At 38.4% G+C, this 23,888-nt stretch overlaps 2 protein-coding genes across 2 annotated transcripts in view; both read left to right on the plus strand.

Moving 5' to 3' along the window:
* Positions 1 to 9,697, plus strand: part of ppp1r16b (protein phosphatase 1, regulatory subunit 16B) — a 50,999-nt gene extending 41,302 nt beyond the window's left edge. The window contains exons 4-11 of the mRNA XM_051896190.1: positions 1,323 to 1,468; positions 1,972 to 2,075; positions 2,426 to 2,550; positions 5,719 to 5,844; positions 6,027 to 6,102; positions 7,111 to 7,240; positions 7,539 to 7,677; positions 7,757 to 9,697. Coding sequence (XP_051752150.1) covers positions 1,323 to 1,468; positions 1,972 to 2,075; positions 2,426 to 2,550; positions 5,719 to 5,844; positions 6,027 to 6,102; positions 7,111 to 7,240; positions 7,539 to 7,677; positions 7,757 to 8,158 — 1,248 coding nt within the window. The 3' untranslated portion in view covers positions 8,159 to 9,697. The remainder of the gene's footprint in view (positions 1 to 1,322; positions 1,469 to 1,971; positions 2,076 to 2,425; positions 2,551 to 5,718; positions 5,845 to 6,026; positions 6,103 to 7,110; positions 7,241 to 7,538; positions 7,678 to 7,756) is intronic.
* A 4,809-nt stretch (positions 9,698 to 14,506) lies between these two features.
* On the plus strand, positions 14,507 to 23,552 carry fam210b (family with sequence similarity 210 member B). Its single transcript, XM_051897519.1, has 3 exons — positions 14,507 to 14,533; positions 20,397 to 20,566; positions 22,410 to 23,552. Exons 1-3 carry the CDS (start codon positions 14,522 to 14,524, stop codon positions 22,624 to 22,626), a joined length of 399 nt encoding a protein of 132 aa, XP_051753479.1. The 5' UTR covers positions 14,507 to 14,521; the 3' UTR covers positions 22,627 to 23,552.
* Positions 23,553 to 23,888: the final 336 nt, after the last annotated feature.

Below are 23,888 nucleotides of genomic sequence, written 5' to 3' on the forward strand. Positions count from 1 at the left end.
CACACACGCTCTCACTCGCATGCACACACACACACACACATGCACACTCACTCGTACATGCTTGCTTTCACTCAAACACACACTCGCACTTGCGCTCTCACTCGCACACACACACTCACTCGCACACACACTCTCAGACACACACACACACACACACACATGCACACGTACGCACTTGCACTCTCTCACACACACACACTCACTCTCACACAAACTCACTTGCACACACACTCTCACTCACACACACACTCTCACTCACACACAGACACTCTCACTCGCACGCACACACACATGCACACTCGCACACGCTCTCACTCAAACACACACATGCACTTGCACTCTCACACACACTCGTACACATGCACATACACTCACGCACACACACTCACTCGCACACAAACTCACTTGCACACACACTCTCTCACACATACACACACTCACACAGACGCTCTCACTCAAACACACACATGCACTTGCGCTCTCACACACACTCGCACACACACGCTCACTCGCACACATATGCACTTGCACTCTCTCTCACACTCTCACACACTCACTTGCACACACACACATGCACACATACACACTTGCGCTCTCTCACACACACACACAAACACACACTATCGCAAACACATGCATTCACAAGCATGCACATTCACACACACGCACACACACACACTCTAACTCACACAAACACACACCCACTCACTCACACACACACACACACACACACACTCACATACACACACTTCTAACTCACACAAACAGACACACACTCACTCACACTGACACACAGAAACACACCCACTCACACACAAACACACACACGCGCACGCACATACACTAACAAACTCTCACACACAGACGTTTGAACTGGAGCTGGAAAATCACATTGTTTTTCTGCTTTTGTTTTTGACCTTGTTGAAAAACCAGCATATACTGGTTAGGTATGTTTTGAAGCATGGCAGCTGGTCCTGAGCTGGTCCTGAGCTGGTCAAGTGCTGGTTTTAAGCAACAAACTCCAGCTCAGGACCAGCTTAAACCAGCTGCCATGCTTCAAAACATACCTAATATACTGTTTTTTTATCAACAGGACTGTCTTTTATTTTCATTATGAATTTCTTTACAAAATCACCATTTATTTATATATTTAAATGTTTGCGCTGTAGTGTACAGTGAAGGAGAAGCATCATGACCTTCTCATCACATGTTCCTGCTTCAGCAGTGCTTACAAACATTCAATGATGCACCTCGTGACGGTCGATGAATGTTATTGCTAGGCGTGTTTGATCAAGTTCTCTTCTTTCTCTCGTCTGTCTCAGTGTTGCATTGATAACTATGAGGATATGGTGCGGATCCTGTTGGCTCACGGAGCGACGGTCAACGCTCAGGACAATGAGCTCTGGACGCCGCTTCATGCTGCAGCGACCTGCGGACACACGGGCCTCGTCAAGATCCTCATCCAGCAGTGAGTGTGTGTGTGTGTGTGTGTGTTGAGCTGTAGTTTAGGGACTAATTAAACCCCAGAAGTGAGTGAAATGCTATATATACATATGTCCTCCCCCCATACATACATATACAAAATAAAAATGCAGTGATACAGTAAAATTGTGAAATATTTTTACAATGTAAATCAGCTGTTTTCTATGTGAATATATAGTAAAGTGTAATTTATATCCAGTGATCAAAGCTGAATTTTCAGCATCATTACTCCAGTCTTCAGTGTCACATGATCCTTCAGAAATCATTCTGATATGATGATTTGCTGCTCAAGAAACATTTATGATTATTATCAATGTTGAAAACAGTTAATATTTTTGTGGAAAACATCATACATTTTATTTTTCAGGATTCTTTCTGAATAAAAGTATTAATTTCTTTAAAAACACCCTGACTTTTGTGTATAGTGTATATATGTTTTCTCTCAGGGTTTGTGTTAGTCTTTGACACAGTTAGTCTGTCTCTCCGCAGCGGCGCTGACCTCTTAGCAGTGAACTCAGACGGTAACATGCCCTATGACCTCTGTGAGGACGACCCCACGCTCGACATCATCGAGACCGCCATGGCCAACCGAGGTGAGGCGTGATGTCATCAGACGTTTATTTATATGAGGATTGAGGATCAGAATCCAGGATGAGATCTGTGTGTTTTATAGTTCAGATCTCATTAAATGATGAGATGAGATTTGGAAAGATTGGATTTTTCCATTCTGATTATGACGCGAACAACGAACAGAATGGAAATGACATCATTAAAATCTAACAGTGAGTTACGAGGAACTGAGCAAATGTAATTTACACAAAAGATTCATTTTGAGGTTGTGAAGTTTAAATCCTTTGTTTTCCAGTATTTGATGATTTGTGAGCCTCTTCCCACTCCCTGTTTGATTGACAGCTGTATTGTCCAATCATTGTGTACATGACAGGCATCACACAGGAGATGATCAATGAGACAAGAGCAGCGGTGGAGAGGAGGATGCTGGGAGATATCCAGAAACTCCTGCAGGATGGAGCCGACGTCAACCACCACGACTCCCAGGGAGCCACGCTGGTACACACACACACACACATACACACACACACACACATTGTGTATATTTTTCTCCTCCTTCTTCTCGCCATCAGGTGTTTAGGGGTAACGCACTGATTCACTGCTCTGGTGTCTGTTCATCATTCAGCAGTATAATGACAGATATCAGACGTTTTTACAGAAACATTGAATCAGCAACACATTAAACATCCTTTCACACGCTGCATGTGTCTCTGGCTGAGCGTTCGTGTGTTTGTGATGATGCTGAATGGAAGAAAACAAATGAGATAAACTAGAATGAACATCAAACCCTGCTGAGCTGAAGATTTCAGTAGAGACAGAGATGAAGGCACATCAGAAGTCTTAAATATCCTAATTGGTATGAGAGGTCTTAAATTTGGGGACAGAAAACGGGAATCGCGATACGGCTTAATGTGATGATTAACTTCAAAAGGCGATGACTTAATGAAATAAATGTGAGCGCTGCATGTTAATTTGAATTTTAACATGGTGTTTATTTCATATGCTGCATCTCTATTTTAATCAACCCATATTTTTACAGTGCATACATAGTTTTGTAAACCAGTCAACTGACAAGAAGCTAAAATTGTACACAATTAATATAATAAGGTCTATATATATATATACAGTATCTCACAGAAGTGAGTACACCCCTCACATTTTTGTAAATATTTTATTATATCTTTTCATGTGACAACACTGAAAAAATGACACTTTGCTACAATGTGAAGTAGTGAGTGTATAGCTTGTATAACAGTGTAAATTTGCTGTCCCCTCAAAATAACTCAACACACAGCCATTAATGTCTAAACCGCTGGCCACAAAAGTGAGTACACCCCTAAGTGAAAATGTCCAAATTGGGCCCAAAGTGTCAATATTTTGTGTGGCCACCATTATTTTCCAGCACTGCCTTAACCCTCTTGGGCATGGAGTTCACCAGAGCTTCACAGGTTTCCTCTGGAGTCCTCTTCCACTCCTCCATGGCGACATCACGGAGCTGGTGGATGTTAGAGACCTTGTGCTCCTCCACCTTCTGTTTGAGGATGCCCCACAGATGCTCAATAGGGTTTAGGTACCCTCAGCTTCTTTAGCAAGGCAGTGGTTGTCTTGGAGGTGTGTTTGGGGTGGTTATCATGTTGGAATACTGCCCTGTGGCCCAGTCTCTGAAGGGAGGGGATCATGCTCTGCTCATTCATGGTTCCCTCAATGAATCATACGTCTATTTCCCAACACAACCTCTGGATATGACGCTGAGCACGTGCACTCAACTTCTTTAGTCGACAATGGCGAGGCCTGTTCTGACCTGTCTTGTTAAACCGCTGTATTGTCTTGGCCACCGTGCTGCAGCTCAGTTTCAGTATCTTGGCAATCTTCTTATAGCCTACACCATCTTTATGTAGAGCAACAATTCTTTTTTTCAGATCCTCAGAGGGTTCTTTGCCATGAGGTGCCATGTTGAACTTCCAGTGACCAGTATGAGAGAGTGAGAGCGATAACACCAAATTTAACACATTCACACCTGAGACCTTGTAACACTAACGAGTCACATGACACTGGGGAGAGAAAATGGCTAATTGGGCCCAATTTGGACATTTTCACTTAGGGGTGTACTCACTTTTGTGGCCAGCGGTTTAGACATTAATGGCTGTGTGTTGAGTTATTTTGAGGGGACAGCAAATTTACACTGTTATACAAGCTGTACACTCACTACTTTACATTGTAGCAAAGTGTCATTTCTTCAGTGTTGTCACATGAAAAGATATAATAAAATATTTACAAAAATGTGAGGGGTGTACTCACTTCTGTGAGATACTGTGTGTGTGTGTGTGTGTGTATATATATATATATATATATAATAAAACTTGTGGTCAAAAGTGACATCTGGATGGAATATTTGTTTTAAATGACCCTACAAGTTTGATTAAACCATCAAAATATAAGGAAATATTTTATATTTTTTAAACATTTTAAATATGAAGGAAGAACAATACACTAAACTTGGTTAAGGTATTTATCTGACAAAATTATTTGGCAAAAAAGTCAAACTGCAGATACAGGTTTTATTTTACTATGCAAAAACATAATCTGTTATTAATGTTTGGTTGGTTCTCTCTTATGTTCACAAGTATGACAGCCTGGACAAAAATTATGTCGCACATGATTATCACAAATAAAACAATCGGCTCCAAGCACAACTACACAATATGATTACAAAATCTTTAATAATATTTGTCATTATTAGTGACCTTGAGCTTTGTAATTTTTAAAAAATAAAAATTATTATTATTATTACTACTACTATTAATATAAATATAATCATTTATCATTTATAATTTTCTTAAAAAATATGGTTTAAAGGCAGAAATGTGAGGTTTATCATTTTATAAAACTTTTTTGTTTTTTAAAAATGTTTTTTATACGATGTTTGTACAGTAACTATAGACATTGCCCTACTCCACTCATACTATATACATTTTATTTGTGCAGGTCTTAAAAAATGTCTTAAAAAAACTCAAATTTGATTTTAAAAACCCTGTGGAAACCCTGTGTTTGGTTTAGTTATTTTATTTATTAGGGTCCTCCCATATATCACAATAGTGTATAATATAAAATAATAATTATATATATCAATATTATATCGTAATATAATAAGAATATTAATGTGACATATAAGAAAGCAAGAGATTTATATATTATAAGCAGTATAATTTATTTACATTTATATCGTTCATTTCCGTTATTGTTTAATATCAGTCTACTTGTGTATGAGGCCGATGACGCATGTGCTTTTCGCTTCTCCCCGCAAATCACTCTGTGTGCCAGAGAGGGAGAAGCTGTCGCCCCGTTGCTCCTCTGATTATTTCTCTTATTACAGATTGAGTAAAGTGCTGAATCTCATCGAGTGGTCTCGTGGTCTTTGTGTGTGTGAGGGTGACCGGTCCAGACACGCTACACATACAAACGTTATTATATTTTAGTGCCGGTCCTGATGATAAAGTTTCATTTGTAGTAGTTGCACATGCATGTCTAATTATTATTATTACTGTTATGTAAATAAGATCTTGCAGGCTTCTATATGTCTATGAGTTTTACATTGATGATGTTCTCATCAGGGTCATTATATGTTTATCTGTGTGTGTGTGTGTGTGTGTGTGTGTGTGTTTTCAGCTGCACGTTGCCGCGGCGAACGGTTACGCCCAGGCCGCAGAGATGCTGTTAGAGGGCGGAGCCAGAACTGACATGAGGGATTCTGACGGCTGGACGCCATTACACGCCGCTGCATGCTGGGGACAGGTACAAGTTTTATAAATTTTATTATCTATAATTTTGTCTAAAAAAATAAACTAACTAAAATCAATAGATTTAGTTAACAATAATAACCCACACACAATATAACACATGTGGTGATGACTTAATAAGACTCAATAATAATAACGCTAATGAATAATAATAAACAATGACGATCTCCTCTGCAGGTCCATGTGGCAGAGCTGCTGGTTTCTCATGGTGCCAATCTAAACGCCAAGACGTACATGGAGGAGACGCCCATAGGTATGAACTGAGATGATGCTCATTATCACTAAATAATCAGCCTGATCATGGGACGTCCTGCTCATTACACCAGATCAATTAACACACACACATATTGATTAGAGTATTAATGAAAGGAAAGTTGCGCTAGTCTTTTCTCCCCTAATGTGACGTATATCCGAGTGGAACAAGAACAAATGTAGGGCGGGGCTTGATTTTGTCTGTGGGGAATTGATTGGATGGTTGTGGTTTGCTATTGGTGGATCTCATGTGAGTGACAGGTTGCCCCGCCCTCGTCATCAGAGAAGAGAAGAGATGCTGCAAGAGGGAGGAGAAGATATTCTGATTCAAGATTATGAGAAACGTGAATTTAAAACAATAATGAAAAATCATTTATTATAAACACTGAAATATTAAATAAAAAATAGTCCATTTTGATTTCATGTGACTACAATGTAGAAAACTATCTGTCTAGACTGGACCAATATTACATTAATTTATCATTTTTATTTTATTATTATTATTATAAATCTACTGATTCATTGTTCTGAGTGAATGTTTTTGTTTTCTGGCTCCAGCTGGAGACTCCTGAGCGTCTGCTCATCTATGAAGGTTTATGTCGCCATAAAATTAATATTGTCCTCCAAGGCCATTTTTATTATGGTCAGTAGTCATAGTGACCGTTTTAAGTCGCAAGACGACACCATTTCAATTCAGTTCAGGTTTATTTATATAGCGCTTTTCGCAGTAAATGTTGCTTTACAGGAAATGTTTGTTTCAGTGTTTTGATTTCAGAATGCATTCTGAAGTATGAATGTTCCACATAATCAAGAAAAAATATCTTTAAAAAAAAAAAACGGACGTTTTTGAACGTTCAGAGAACACTCGTTTTCATAACTTAATGAGAACATTAGCAAAACATTCATAGAACATACTGGATTAATGCCAGGCTGATCTGAAATCCCATGATCCTTTTCTAACAGGACAAATTCATGAATAAATCAGTCGTGTGTGTGTGTGTGTGTTCAGATCTGTGTGAGGATGAGGAGTTCAGGAATCATCTGCTGGAGTTGAAGCACAAGCATGACATTATCATGAAGTCACAGCTGAAGCACAAGACGTCACTGTGCCGCCGAACCAGCAGCGCCGGCAGCCGCGGGTACATGCTGACACCTGCTGGACACTCAGCAGCACTGCACACCAACAACACATTATTTCAGCTTTATTATCACACAGAATGTTTCAAAGCAGCTTCACAGAAATAAACAGAATCAATGATGCATCAGATATGAGACGAATTACAGAGGTAATTTGTAGTTAAAGATTAAAAGGGATTTAAGGGAGTAACGAAAAAGAAATAAGAACGCTAAAAAGATTCCAGGTCTATTGTAGTTATTAAGTAATTATGTGCTTTCTTAAATATATTCAAATGTTAATATAATCTCTTGTGTTTGTAGGAAAGTGGTGCGGAGGGCGAGTCTGTCCGACAGACACAATCTCTGCAGGAAGGAGTATCAGACCGAAGCCATCGTATGGAGAGGAGGAAGAGAGGAAGAGGAGCGGGAGCGAGAGTCGGATCAGGAAAACAGCCATTCGGTGAGTCCGGAGTCAACTGGGTGACGAGAAAGTTTTCGTTAACAAAACGAACACTAGTTTTGACTTCCTGTTTGTGTAGACGCAGCCTGATGACGGCCCTCAAGGGATCCTGAAGGATGGCGGACGACAGAACGGCTGCATCTCCACTCCAGCGGCGCCCGCTTCTAACGGTGACCCCGTGACCCCTGACCCTCACGACCCCGAGCAGGAGGAGTCCAAGCCTAAAGAGCGTGCGCAGACGCTGTCCGAACTCAAAAAGCAGCGCGCCGCCGCCAAACTCCTCCCTCATCCCGTCCTCAACGGTCACATGGGCAACGGCTCCACCAAAGCCAGTCCCGAGGACCCGCGCATGCCGCTGGTGTCGTCCAATGGCAGCGCGGTTTACTTCACACCGGCCAGCGGAGACCCGCCCCTGCTGAGATTCAAGCAGCCAATCGAAGACGAGGATCCTAAGAGTCACGGCTGCTGCTGCGTCTCGTAGATCCGTCCGATTGACTGATGGAGGCCCGATTAAAGCGGTAGCAGTGCAATTCATTCCCAGACTTTTGCTCTGCAGGTTTTCCGATTTCGTTCTCATTCAGGAAGTTAGACACGGAGGTGAACGTGATCCTGATGCTCCCTATGAAGCGGCGGGAGGGTTTATGGGACGTTATTTATTCCGTATGATCATGTTTTCACTTCATTCGGTGTCTGTCCAGCTCAATTATGGATGCCAAAGTCTTCCGGAAGATGGACGGCAGAAACGGCCAATGAGGTTCCAGCGCCCCTCCCACTCCATTCAGAGGTGAATTCAAAGAGCGAATGATCCCAAGCGTCTGATTGGCCGATGGAGGCCAAATCAAAGCGGTAGCAGCAGTGCAATTCATCCCCAGACTTTCGTTCCGATTTCATTCTCATTTCTGAAGACACGGAGTGTCCGATGAACCCTCTCTGAACCCTGCACAGGAATGGAAACCTCTGAAACGAGGAAGGAAATAATCTCATTCAGGCTTCCCAGGTTAGATTTGTGAATTGTGCTTCTCTTTTTCACTTCCAGCCTCCGTTTGGAGCAACAATGAGCATTTATTCCACCTGCTTTCACATTCATGCTGTTGTACAGACGAATAAACCTTCCCAGTGTCCCTGTGAGCGGCAGCGGCCCACCGCTCTCGTGTACAGTATTTATTTGTATATGTGCATAGAGCCACAGTTCTATAAGATTATTTATTGTATTACAGAGAGATGAAGTGACTTACGGAGCACAAATGAGTTGAGACGCGTCCGTCACGCCTGTATTTAGTATTTTTGTATGACAGTATTATGAAGTATTTGAATGCGTCTCACGTCCAACTCACATTTCACACTATAAAATCAAAAGAACAGCCTGTTATATATATTTTTTGTTTGCATTTCAACATTATTTGAATGACTTTTTAACCCCAAATGCAATTCCAATTCAAATAATATCAAACTAGATGAGATTTTGTGGGTCAAACGCTTAAAATGGTGCAACAAATTTTCTTTCTTTTGATGTGAAATATGACACAGACGTGTTTGTGAGCATTAGATGAAGAAAAGTGCCCTTCATATCCTGCACATGATGCTCACTATGAAGGGAGCAATGGGAGGGTTATTATTTATTTCGTATGTTGGGTGCCAAAGTCTTCCGGAAGATGGACGGCGGAAATGACCGATGAGGTTCCAGCGCCACTCTTGTAGCCCCTCCCACTCCTCAACACTCGCCCCATTCATGCGTCAGAGGAGGGCAAGAATGTAAATAATCCTTGGAATCTGTTTCCTTTAGGCGATGGAAATGATGTTAAAGAGAAACGGGGCCAAAATCACTGACGCTTCTGCGGTTTATAAAGGGCCACAAAAGTATTGTGTGATTCTGAAACTAGAGTTCTGCTTCCATGTCTACTGTCTGAACACGATAAAGGGAAAAGAGCATCACAACTACTGATTTTATAATTACTGGAATACACTGATCACTGTATTAACATATTTGCAATAAATTGTATATTTTGTTCAGTTTCTAAAACGGTCTGATTTCTTTCCTCTTGTTCTTCTGTCATCAGTGTTTGTGAACTGGCGTTTAGGGAAGTGATTATTGAGTCATCAGCGGTTTGATTAATCCACTGGCAGACTACCAACCACAATGAGTCAGCAGTAAACAACCAATGAGGAAGAAAGCGTAACACGTGCTTACTGTAAATATTGATGCAGTCTGTTGTTTCCATCAGCTGGAGAGTCTTTATTCCTCCTCTGTGATCCTGAACGCATCTGAAACGTACAAAAACATCAACACTAATCAAACACCACATAAAAATGAAAGTTATGAAATAGGCTTAAGATAAAATTTTAAAAAAAAATATATATATATTTTATTATTAAATAGCTTTATTAGGTAAACCTGTTCAACTACACTTTAAAAGGGATCTATTATGCTTTTACATGGTGTTTGAACACTGGCAGGGTGTGATGATAAAAATCCACCCACTTCTTTTTTTAATCCCCATAAAACGTAAACAGTCTCATAGAACAAGTGTTTTCATTTTCTTAGCAATGTGATGTCGCATTGCGCAAGCCCCGCCCACGCTCTGCCGTATTAGCATAGACTCCGCCCTGAAGGAGTGGAACACTGTCCGCCATTTTGTCGACGCCGGAGCAGCTGTAGCGACAGGAATGTTTGGTAAGCGATTGGGATGTTTTATTGTGGAATGTAAGAGTCTTGACAGTTTAAGCACAACAAAAAACGTGAAAGAGAAGTTAGTTTAATACTCTTGGCACTTTCTGTGCGTGTGCTTCAGATGTGTGCACTCAAAAAAAAAAAAAAAAAAAACATATATTAGAAGTTTAAACTGATATATCTTTAAAACGCATGGAAATAATACACTTTCATGAAGAAGAACTGGTCGCGATATAGATGATAATCAAAACCAAGCAGATGTTTTGTTAGTATTTGGCACAGTATCTGATGCAGGCAGGAGCTGTGATCAAGGTTGCCAAGTTTTCACAAAATCCATCCAATAGAGTACCTCGGGGATGACGTGTTTTTGTAGGCAAAACCCGGAAGCGAGTTAGCATTTTAGCACTTCCTAAAGTCAATGGGTTTTTTGAATGGGTTTTTGCTAAATCGCCTGAAATAAGGTCTGTGGTTAACAAAGCCTCTAAATATATTCACGTTTTGATCTATGACATAAAACACACCAGTTATAACACGCTTGTGGTTTTTAAAACCTTTATTGTGCCTGAAAAACAGCGGTTGCTAACAAATTGCTAAAAGGGACTACTTCCTTTGGCGGGGACTTTAGACGTCATCATGACAAACAGGACATTTGGACAGCATTTCTCATGGATAAGTGGATAAGTATTCATACACAGCGCAGATCATAATCAGCGAGCATGTGTTTAAATAAAGTTGTTTTCTAAATAAAGTTTGAGGAAGCTTGTTGGTGGTGACGTTGATCCGTGACCATGGTGTGCTGTAGTCCGTTTATAGCCTACTGCTAGCTTTTTATATCTGACCACTTTATTTAGGCTTCTTCTTCTTTTACAAGTGTTGTAAAGATTATCTTGATAGACAAAACATGTAAGTGTCATAACCCTTTGTTAAACACAGAGCTTATTTTTTGTGATTTTCCAAAAGTCTATGGGAAAAATGCATTGGCTTTAGATCGAGGGAACCCGTGCGCCGCCAACTTCCAGGTTGGCCTACAAAAACACGTCATCCTTGAGGTACTCCATTGCTTCTCAAATCAAGCAAAATCGCATTTCAGGGGGGTCCCACGGTTAAAATCGCGTTTTTGGTGGGGCTTCCCTGGTAAAATTCTCACTCCAGGGGGTAAATATCACGTTATTTTGAGTTCATTCAACCCGCGGACTTGAAAAACAACCCGCGGCAAAAGTGTAAAAGTAGCCCAATTCCGCGGGAAAACCACAGACTTGGCAACACTGGCTGTGATGTGGAAAGGGGGCGGGGAGCAGCAGCTCATTTGCATTTAAAGGCACATGCACAAAAACAGCATGTTTTTGCCTGCACTCAGAAATGTGTCTTTACAACATGGTATAATAACTAATCTGTGAAGTATTTTAAGCTGAAACTTCACAGACACATTCTGGAGACAACTGAGAATGGGAGATTTGCATCATGGATGTGCAGCCGACAAATCTTCATCAACTGTGTGATGATATCATGACAATATGGAGCAAAATCTCTGAGGAATATTTCCAGCATATATATATATATATATATACACACAGTGGGTCTGAATACTTAGGACCATGTGATATTTCAGTTTTTCTTTTTTAATAAATCTGCAAAAATGTCAACAATTCTGTTTTTTCTGTCAATATGGGGTGCTGTGTGTACATTAATGAGGAAAAAAATGAACTTAAATGATTTTAGCAAATGGCTGCAATATAACAAAGACTGAAAAATTTAAGGGGGTCTGAATACTTTCCATACCCACTGTGTATATATATATATATATATATATATATATATATATATATATATATATAAATGGGTCAAAGATGAAAAAGGGTTTTCAAGCATCAAATCAGTAAGTGTAATACAGCCTTGAATTGTTGTTGTTTTTCAGTACATCAGAACGGGTCCTGTTTAATTTGTTTGTTGTTCTGATCAAAAATTAAATATACATTTTTACCATGATTTACAGAAGACACCCACTAAAATGTCATTTAGTGTAACAATCTTGTCAGGGATATTTACAACAAAAATCTATTTTTGCCATATTAAACACTAATTACTTTACCCCAAATGCTAATTTTTAAACTTTGCCACTAATCCTAGGTTTTGCCCATTTGTCAGCAAGAACAAGTACAGGTCAGTATAAGTATGTTGTTTCCATTTTTACATAATTATAAGTGTTACACTGGAACATTATTTCACCCACATTTTGAGATTTTTGTCTCCCAAAACTTATTTGAAACCTTAAAATTAGACCTTTTACTTGCATTTAATGTGTTTCTATGTATATAAAATCACTTTTGTACATTTCTATTGATGCGGACATCTCAATGTCTTTGACCCACATCTATTTTTTGAGATGCTGAGCCGGAAATGTCACTGAGAGGTTGTGTAAAACTTCCTGCCCTATTTTCTTTAGAATCTGATAATGTTCCAGTTTACTCTCTGCTCTCTTACGGTCTGGCTGTGATTCTTGGTGACCACAGGTCAGTCACAGGTCGCACAGGGTCAGAAGGTCAGATGGAAGAGAAGGATAATGTTCGTTTTCCTTTTTGATTTTTAATTAACCTCTCGACTCGCACAATTCAGATGGCACAGAAGAAAATGACTCTCAGTAGGGGATAAACAGATGAACAAAGACGTGATGGGAGTGAATGACACAAGGAGGATGTTACACACACACTCTTTGTGTTTCTCTGTGTTTTCTCTTTCAGCAGCGTCTCTAATGGACTGGTCTTTATAAAACACCCTCTATCTTATAAAGCAGCAGTGAGACGAGGGTGTGACTTCATCAGTCCTGTTTCCGTCGATTCATGAGGGTGAAACAATCTTCTGAACTCCACCCGAGCAGACGAGTCACTCGTAATGTAAAGAAACGCCTACAACACCCCGGCATGACATGACATTTATTCAGCGAGCTTGAGCTCTCGTTTAGTAAACAGGTAATACTAATATCTCAACAAATGCTTCTACATTCACTATTAGTTCAGATATTAATACATCTTATATTGTGAAGAACTACCTATAAATCTACTTACAATCTTTTAATTGCACCAATCTCCTTGTGAAAGCAGGAGTTTGCTCATCTATTGCTCAACAAATTCAGTTATGATTTAAACATTGCCTAATTTTTTCGAGGTTTGCTTGTGCAAGACATTTATAACAATACGGAAATGATTTTTATTATTGATTGATTAAAAGAACACATTAAATGCAATGAGGAAATACAGTCATTCACAAAGCCGAATAAAATAAGTAGTACACAAAATATACTATTTCAAATAATGCTGTTCTTTTGAACTTTCAATTCATAAAACAATCCTGAAAAATAAAATGTATGACGGTTTCCACTAAAATATGAAACTGTTTTCAACATTGATAATAATCATAGAACGATTTCTGAAGGATCATGTGACACTGAAGACTGGAGTAATGCTGAGCTTTGATCACAGAAATAAATGATAGTTTACTATATATTCACATAGAAAACAGATGTTTTGAATCATAATAATATATCATAATTTTTACTGTATATATCAGCGTATCGAATCATGATTCAGATCGCGTGTCAAACCGCTGAAATCACGTGACTTTGGCGCTCCGAACCGCTGATTCATAACGCTCCGAAGCTTCATGAAGCAGTGTTTTGAAATCGGCCATCACTATATAAGTCGTTATTTAGTTTTTTTTGGTGCACCAAAAATATTCTCATCGCTTTATAATATTAATATTGAACCACTGTACTCACATGAACTAATATGTTTTTAGTACATTAATGGATCTTGAGAGAGGAAATGTCATTGCTGACTATGCAGGCCTCACTGAGCCATCGGATTTCATCAAAAATATCTTAACAAAGGTCTTATGGGTGTGGAACAGCATGAGGGTGAGTAATTCATGACAGAATTGTAATTTTTGGGTGAACTAACCCTTTAAGAACATTTTGTAGCTGACTTTTGCGCAATTAGGAATAATAATAATGCTCATTTAAAACATCTTAGAGTGAATCATTAGGCATTTCCTCATTGGGAATAAACTTCAAAGCATTTCAAAACTGAAACACAAGCGTCCTGTGCATAAATGCTGATCAGTGCTGATTCAGGCGCATTAGTTCCGGCTCTGAGCCGCTATGACGACACACGTCAATTACTCATGCAAACACGAGTAAGTTTTAAAAGTATTTTTCCATGACTGGTCATAACTATTTTAACTCACGTAAAGTTACGTAAAAAGGACTTTGTCTCATCTGAATCGTTAAAGTAGCTACTTTAAGACGCATATATGCAACTGTCTTGCATGAATTGACATGTGTGTTTATGTGTAAGCAAAGTTCAGAGCTTGTTTTTCATGGCACTTTTCCAGCTTCCGCTTTAAGTAGCCTACGTGTGGAATAATAATCCCTGCAGTCATCATCACTCGATCTGTGGGTGAAATGTCTTATTTAAATGAGCAGGTGTTTCTTTAACCACATCCTGGACGAGCTCGTGCTGCTGCGCGGAAGATATGAAGCTGAATTATGATGATTCGTGAGTTTAATCTGAATAAATGCTCTCATTTGTGTCGCATGCATTTCATTCCTGGGCAGTTTGCCTACTATGATTAGCATGTCAAGACAGGGATTGTTTTACAGCCCTTCACTGGACCTCAAAGCGCAAAGGACGGTTTCAAACGACAAACTCGGGTTGCAAAACGTTATGCGCGTGTGACGCTTATCTTAATTCGTTTTGAAAGTGAATTAGTTCAGCTCGTGTTTATTGTCGGAGGGAGGCGGGTCTTCACGGACTGATCACCGATCAGCTGAGGCGGGATCGTCACTGTCTGCACGCTCGGATCATATTTAGCTTTATTCCCGTCCATGTCGAACGATGTTTAGGAACGTTTCTGGAGCGTCTTTGTTACTGCAGCGTCTGAACTTGCAACTTGACGCGACCTGCTCATTGCGTAATTACCGCGCGATGCGCTGCTGTCGTGTTTACCGGAGGTTAAGTGCATGCAAAGCCGCTGTTTTACTCCGTCCCTGTTCGCTCAGACTCGAGCATGAGATTCCGTTCGGATCATCGTCGGTTCATCACGTTGCGCGCGCGCGAATGGCGGCGTTTGCTTTGAACGCACCGCGAGAATACAATGACTCGACGAACGGCTCTCGAAACATCGTGAATGCACTCTATGAACTTGAATCGTTTTTATCGGTTCGTTCTCCAGCTGCTGTCATGATACAGACGAGACGATCGTCCACGACGCCAGAGAAAACGCGAGATGAACGCGCCGCTAATATTCAAACGGTAAGTCAGCTACACGGGAGTTATAAAACTGACTAGTCATTACTGTTAAGTATTATTAATTTATTGTTCATTAATGTTTATTCAGCAGGTTATAGTGTTGTGCGCGGAACGCTTGTGCACGTAGTTTCCATTCACGCGCTCTTTTTTCCGTTCTGAGTGTTTGAACTAGTAAACGGACTGCAGGAGTTTGTTTTGCATTGTGTTTGTGTTCTGTCACGTGGTTACGCTCTTGTCATCATATTACAGGTTCGTTTCTTAGTGCTCATGTTGTCATTTTTACTTCCTCTGTCTTGATACAGAAAATCTTCCTCGAAGTTACTACAAACTCTCTGTTCTGCTGCCGGTCTGCATTTCTCTATTCATGTATCATGGTAGCATCATAGAATACCATGGTATTATCATGGCTTCCATGCTGTATTTTATCTGTCAGATGGATCACAGTCTGTCATCATGTTTTATAGGTCTGGTTTCACTAGTTCTGCATAACCAGCTGATGAAGTTAGTCATCTTTCACTTTCACTGGAATGTCAAACTAGAACGAAGATCATTCCAGATGACACTGCTGTGTTTCTCTCTCTCTCTCTCTCTCTCTCTCTCTCTCTCTCTCTCTCTCTCTCTCTCTCTCTCTCTCTCTCTCTCTGTGACTGTAGGACTGTGGCAGTAACACTAGTTTTATAACATGTCTCACAGGGCGTGACTGTTATTTGTTTACAGTATTTGTTGGGATCAGCGGGGCGTCTGGTGTATCAGTTTTTTGTATCAGTATTGTTTAGTGATTTTTTTTTTTGTGATAGTATTTTGTATGTATATTTTGTATCAGTATCTTTTGAGTATTTTTGTATCACTATTTTTTTTTTGTATTTTTGAGTATTTTTATCAGTATTTTTTTGAGTATTTTGTATCAGCATTTTTTGGAGTATTTTGTATATGTACTTTTTGAGTATATTAGTATGTTTTTGGTATTTTTTTGAGTATTTTGTATCAGTATTTTAGTATTTTGTATCAGTATTTTTTGGTATTTGAGTATTTTGTTTCTGTACTTTTTGGTAGTTTAGGAGTATTTTTTATCAATATTTTTCAGATTTTTGTATCAGTATTTATTTGGTATTTTAGTAATTTGTTTCTGTACTTTTTTGAGTATTTTATATCAGCATTTTTTGGAGTATTTTGTATATGTACTTTTTGAGTATATTAGTATGTTTTTGGTATTTTTTTTTTTTGAGGATTTTGTATCAGTATTTTTTGGAGTATTTTGTATCAGTATTTTTTGGTATTTGAGTATTTTGTTTCTGCACATTTTGGTAGTTTTGGAGTATATTTTTATCTGTTTTTTTTTAGTATTTTGTATCTGTATTTTTTGGTATTTTTGGAGTATTTTGTATCAGTATTTTTTTGGAGTATTTTGTACATGTACTTTTTGAGTATATTAGTATGTTTTTGGTATTTTTGAGGATTTTGTATCAGTATTTTTTGGGTATTTTTGGAGGATTTTGTATCAGTATTTTTGAGGATTTTGTATCAGTATTTTTTGGTATTTGAGTATTTTGTTTCTGCACATTTTGGTAGTTTTGGAGGATTTTTTTTATCAGTATTTTTTTAGTATTTTGTATCTGTATTTTTGGAGTATTTTTCTATCAGTATTTTTGAGGATTTTGTATCTGTATTTATTTGTATTTTTGGAGTATTTTGTTTCTGTACTTTTTGTTGTTGTTTTTTGGAGTATTTTGTATATTTACTTTTTGATATTTTTGAGTATATTGTATCAGGTTTTTTTTTTTTTTTTTTTGGTATATTTTTGATGATTTTGTATCAGTATTTCTCTGTGTGTGTGTGTGTGTGTGTGTGTGTGTGTGTGTGTGTGTGTCAGTTTTCCAGGCTGTGACTGTGGCAGTAACACACTAGCTTTATCACGTCTCACTTTCAGTCTGATCCCACAGGCCTTGACTGTTATTTGTTCCCGGTATTTGCTGGGGTCAGTGGAGTGCCTGGCGTGTGTCCACAGGTTTTGTTGGATTAGTGAGTGTTTGAACGGTCACACGTGGCCTTCACGCATCATCTGCTTCCCTCCCTTTGGTTTTAGCTTTATAATACTCTGTTTAATTTTATAAATTCTAATGCAGTGTAATGTTTATTACTAGAAAATAACAATCGCACAAAATCTGGATACCAAGACAGGGTTTCAGACTTTATATAAAAGAAACTGCTAACCTTAGATTTTTTTTTTCCGTGTGTGTGTATGTATGTATGTATGTATGTATGTATGTGTGTGTATATACAGTGGGTACGGAAAGTATTCAGACCCCCTTAAATTTTTCACTCTTTGTTATATTGCAGCCATTTGCTAAAATCATTTAAGTTCATTTTTTTTCCTCATTAATGTACACACAGCACCCCATATTGACAGAAAAACACAGAATTGTTGACATTTTTGCAGATTTATTAAAAAAGAAAAACTGAAATATCACATGGTCCTAAGTATTCAGACCCTTTGCTGTGACACTTATATCTAACTCAGGTGCTGTCCATTTCTTCTGATCATCCTTGAGATGGTTCTACACCTTCATTTGAGTCCAGCTGTGTTTGATTATACTGATTGGACTTGATTAGGAAAGCCACACACCTGTCTATATAAGACCTTACAGCTCACAGTGCATGTCAGAGCCAATGAGAATCATGAGGTCAAAGGAACTGCCTGAAGAGCTCAGAGACAGAATTGTGGCAAGGCACAGATCTGGCCAAGGTTACAAAAAAATTTCTGCTGCACTTAAGGTTCCTAAGAGCACAGTGGCCTCCATAATCCTTAAATGGAAGACGTTTGGGACGACCAGAACCCTTCCTAGAGCTGGCCGTCCGGCCAAACTGAGCTATCGGGGGAGAAGAGCCTTGGTGAGAGAGGTAAAGAAGAACCCAAAGATCACTGTGGCTGAGCTCCAGAGATGCAGTCGGGAGATGGGAGAAAGTTGTAGAAAGTCAAGCATCACTGCAGCCCTCCACCAGTCGGGGCTTTATGGCAGAGTGGCCCGACGGAAGCCTCTCCTCAGTGCAAGACACATGAAAGCCCGCATGGAGTTTGCTAAAGATGGTGAGAAATAAGATTCTCTGGTCTGATGAGACCAAGATAGAACTTTTTGGCCTTAATTCTAAGCGGTATGTGTGGAGAAAACCAGGCACTGCTCATCATCTGTCCAATACAGTCCCAACAGTGAAGCATGGTGGTGGCAGCATCATGCTGTCGGGGTGTTTTTCAGCTGCAGGGACAGGACGACTGGTTGCAATCGAGGGAAAGATGAATGCGGCCAAGTACAGGGATATCCTGGACGAAAACCTTCTCCAGAGTGCTCAGGACCTCAGACTGGGCCGAAGGTTTACCTTCCAACAAGACAATGACCCTAAGCACACAGCTAAAATAATGAAGGAGTGGCTTCACAACAACTCCGTGACTGTTCTTGAATGGCCCAGCCAGAGCCCTGACTTAAACCCAATTGAGCATCTCTGGAGAAACCTAAAAATGGCTGTCCACCAACGTTTACCATCCAACCTTACAGAACTGGAGAGGATCTGCAAGGAGGAATGGCAGAGGATCCCCAAATCCAGGTGTGAAAAACTTGTTGCATCTTTCCCAAAAAGACTCATGGCTGTATTAGATCAAAAGGGTGCTTCTACTAAATACTGAGCAAAGGGTCTGAATACTTAGGACCATGTGATATTATATAGTTTTTCTTTTTTAATAAATCCGCAAAAATGTCAACAATTCTGTGTTTTTCTGTCAATATGGGGTGCTGTGTGTACATTAATGAGGAAAAAAATGAACTTAAATGATTTTAGCAAATGGCTGCAATATAACAAAGAGTGAAAAATGTAAGGGGGTCTGAATACTTTCCGTACCCACTGTGTATATATATATATATATATATATATATATATATATATATATATATGTGTGTGTGTGTGTGTGTGTGTGTGTGTGTGTGTGTGTGTGTAACGTCTCACTCAGGTCCTCCAGGTGAATGTGTGTAGATTGTGATGGGGTGTGTGTGTGTGTGTGTGTGTGTGTGTGTGTGTGTGTTTGTCATCTGAGGCCCTCAAACACTCTTATCTCACACAACACACCATTGTTACTGTTTGAACATTGGCATGTTGCCACACACACACACACACACACACACACACACACACACACACACACACACACACACACACACACACACACACACACACGCTTTCTCTATGGAAATGAAGCCTGTGTTCTTTGTGTTTGTTGGAGCCGGTTGGATTAGGTCAGGTTTTTGACTCATAGGTCAACATAATAACTGGTGTCACATGAGGATGAACACAAACACACTGATTTCTTGTGTAAATAGACAGTTTTCATTGATGTTTCCAGTGTGTTCATGTTTGGATTCTGAACCTCAAACACTTAAAACTGAAGTCATGGTGCTTTATATCTCTCACACATCAAATCTACTTGTACTGGACAATTAGACCTAAAATTAGATCTTACATTCCATTTGATGTTTATTTCTGAATCCTCACTCACGCCGTTCCCAGCAGAACTTCAGTCATTGGCTCGTGAAGGAGTCACTCGAGAGCTTCTGCGTTCTGATTGGCTGTGGACTGGTGTGAAGCCCCTCCCATCAAGGCCTTTTGGCAGCTTTCACTTTAAATATTTGAATGCAGCTGCTACATCTTTTGGAGTCATTTTCAGCGGTCAGATCTATGAAATATTTCTTCTTTAAATCTGTCAGCAGGATCATGTGTCGTCTGTGTCCAGCGCTGAAGGTCAAGGGTCAGACGGGAAGCCCAGTAAGACGCAGCAGCTCAGGAAGGTGTTTAAGGAATACGGTGCCGTCGGCGTCTCGTTCCACATCGGAATCTCCCTCATATCTCTGGGAATATTCTACCTCGCTGTGTCCAGGTGAGATTCACGTGTTTAATGAAAAACACAAGTATTTGACCAAACTACAGTCCGGTTTAGTGCAAGTCTGTGTAAATTCGTTACCTTTATCTCGAGAGCACAGAGTGTTTCAAAGCAGCTTCACAGTCATGAACAGAATCAGTGATGTGAACTTCATCAGATATGAGACGAATTCAAGTTCTGCTGTAACGACAGTGTCAGTATTCAGCTCAGTTCAGGTTAAACCTCCAGGATATTTTTAAAGGAATATTCAACTATAACTACAGTCAGAATCTGCACTAATGTGCCAAACCTGTAAATCATCTACAGTTTGCTTTATAAAATGTTACATGAAGAATAGAAATGATTATTATTAATGTAATTATTTATTGCACTTTGGTGTGGAAAGCAGTAAACCACTTGTAGGTTGACAGTAATAGTTATATAAGTATGTCTAACTTTATTCTCATATGTACAGGACAGTCACAAACTGTACAGCGATAGATACTATATAGCAAATCTGCTGCTTGATTGTTTATATCGTTGCAAAATGCAGCTATATTATCGTCCAGCTCTAATCTGATAAATGACTATGAGGCATGAGGTTATTAAGATATTATAAACATTAACATCATGATTTTCTGCAAAGATTTTTTTAAAACAAAATGTGCTGTGAAAAACCTATAGAAATAAATTTGACTCTGCTTTGTGATAGGCTGATATAATTCTGCCAATGTTTGTTCAGGTTTAACCTTAACCAGCACTTTTATTAATGGATATTAATTATATTTATTATTTTGTATCAGTATTTGAGTATTTGGTATCAGTATTTTTATTTTATTTTTTTTATTTTTTATTTTTTTGGGGGATTTTTGTATCCATTTGAGTATTTTGCATCAGTATTTATATTTATTTTTTAGTGTTTTGTATCAGTATTTGTTTGGTAATTTTTAACTATTTTATATCACAGTTTTGAGGATTTTGTATCAGTGTCTTTTGGTATTTTTTTTTTTTTTTTTTTTTTTTTTAAGTATTTTGTACCAGTATTTTTTGGTATTATTGAGTATTTTGTATCAGCATTTTTTTGAGTACTTTGCATCATTATTTTTTTAGTATTTTGTATCTGTATTTTTTTCTTTGTATTGTGTATCAGTGTGTGTGTGTGTATGTATATATATATATATATATTATATATATATATATATATATATATATATATATATATATATTATATATATATTTTAGTATTTTGTACCAGCATTTTTTTCTTTTTTTTTTTTAGTATTTTTGTATCAGTATTTTTTGGTATTCTTAAATATTTTGTATCCATGTTTTTTGGTATTTTTTTTTGAGTACTTTGTATCAGTATTTTTAGTGTTGTTGTTTTTTTATTTATTTTTTTATAAATTTGTATCCTTTTTAGTATTTTTGGTGTTTTTGGAGGATTTTGTATCATCATTTTAGTGTTTTGTATCAGTATTTGAGTTATTTTGTATCGTTTTTTTTAGTATTTTTTGGTGTTTTTGGAGGATTTTGTACCAGTATTTTAAGTATTTTGTATCAGTTTTTTTGTATCAGTATTTTTAGTATATTAATAATTTTTTTATTTGTATCAATTTTTTTTTGTATTTTTGAGGGTTTTGTATCCGTATCAGTTTTTGTATCAGTATTTTTTTGTTTTTTTGAGTATTTTGTATCTGTACTTTTCTTTTTTTTTTTTTTTTTCATGTAATTTGAAAGATGTCATCGTTGCACGCATTTAGAAGAGTTTTGAAAAAGTATTGAATAATTGGTCCTACCGATTAGAACAATATATAAATGACTGCAGCTATACTGATATGTTGTTGTGTTTTTGTGTTTTCAGCGGGTTAGACATGACGGCTCTGTTGTGCAGACTGGGCTTCAGCGAGTCTCTGGTTCAGTCGAAGTTAGCCACCGGCACAAGCACGTTTGTTCTGGCGTACGCCGTGCACAAGCTCTTCGCCCCGCTGCGCATCAGCATCACGCTGGTGTCGGTGCCGCTCATCGTGCGACACCTCAGGAAGACGGGACTCTTCAAACCCAGAACATCCGGCCCGTGAGCTTCAGCTCCAGGACTCACGACACATTCATAAGCTTCTCTAGATGACTTATCAGAGCATTTCATTGATAGTGAACTCACTACAGTAACTTATTTCCCTCTGACAAATGCATCAGTGCATTTATTGAGCGTGCAGTACCTCATTTGGACGGGTGATGGTGACGTCAGATTCTGCTTTGCTGTGTGTACATTTACATACATATGTACATACATGTTTACACGACCAGCTCTTACACTGCAAAACATCACGTTTTTCCTCATATTTCTGTCTTGTTTTCCAGCACAAATATCAAAACATTCTCAAATCACGATACATTTACTGGAGAAGCAAAATGAAACATTTGTTTTCCCTGAAAAATTGATCAAAATGAAGTGAGATTGTTTAAAACAAGAACAAATATCTGTCAAAATAAACTTAATTCAAAGGGAAAATGATTATTTTTCTGACCCCATCTTGTTTTAAGCACAAACTCACTTAAAGACTCAATTTCTTCAGTCATTTTGCTTCTCCAGTACATGTATCTTGATTTAAGAATGGGAAATGACAAACACTGAGGAAGAACTTCATGTTTTTCAGTGAATCATGATGAACTTCGAGTGCCTCGTTTGGACTGGTGTTGGAAACGATCAGGTCTTTATGAATGTTCTTTAGTTTTAAGCTCTGCAATCCTTAAATGAAGTATGTTAAAATTTTATCAACTGTGATTTTTGTAAATGTACATTAAACTGTTAACGAAGAAGACAGTTGCTTTGATTTAGTTCACACTAATACTAACTGCCTCAATCAAATGGGCTTTAGAGGATTTTTCAGGACATTTTTGTGATTTAATTATATTGAAAGATTGATTGTGTAATATTGTAAAGACAATGTTATTATATTTGACTACATCTAATTATAAAATAAAATATTTGCCCTGTAAGGACTAACTAGGTTGTGATTTTTACGTAAATGCTTTTTTGACCATATGATGATGATTCATTCATGATCATAAACTACAAGAACACACAGTCTGTGTCTCTTCATTATATCAGCAGCGCCCTCTAGTGGTCTCACCTGGTATTGATATTACTGCAGTGTATTAAAAACTGATGTTCGATACTGTGCAAAAACAAAATATACCTGTGTAAGTTCACACAAAAATGACTTTTTTTAGTGAAAAACTTGGATTGAAACAAACAGCTGCTACATTCAAAACCCACTGAGGTAAAAAAAAAGCTTAATTTAAATGGTTTTACTACCCACAGAAATGTTTAAACAGCTTC

Source organism: Ctenopharyngodon idella, chromosome 6 (assembly GCF_019924925.1).
Source record: "Ctenopharyngodon idella isolate HZGC_01 chromosome 6, HZGC01, whole genome shotgun sequence".
NCBI classification, from domain to species: Eukaryota; Metazoa; Chordata; class Actinopteri; order Cypriniformes; family Xenocyprididae; genus Ctenopharyngodon; species Ctenopharyngodon idella.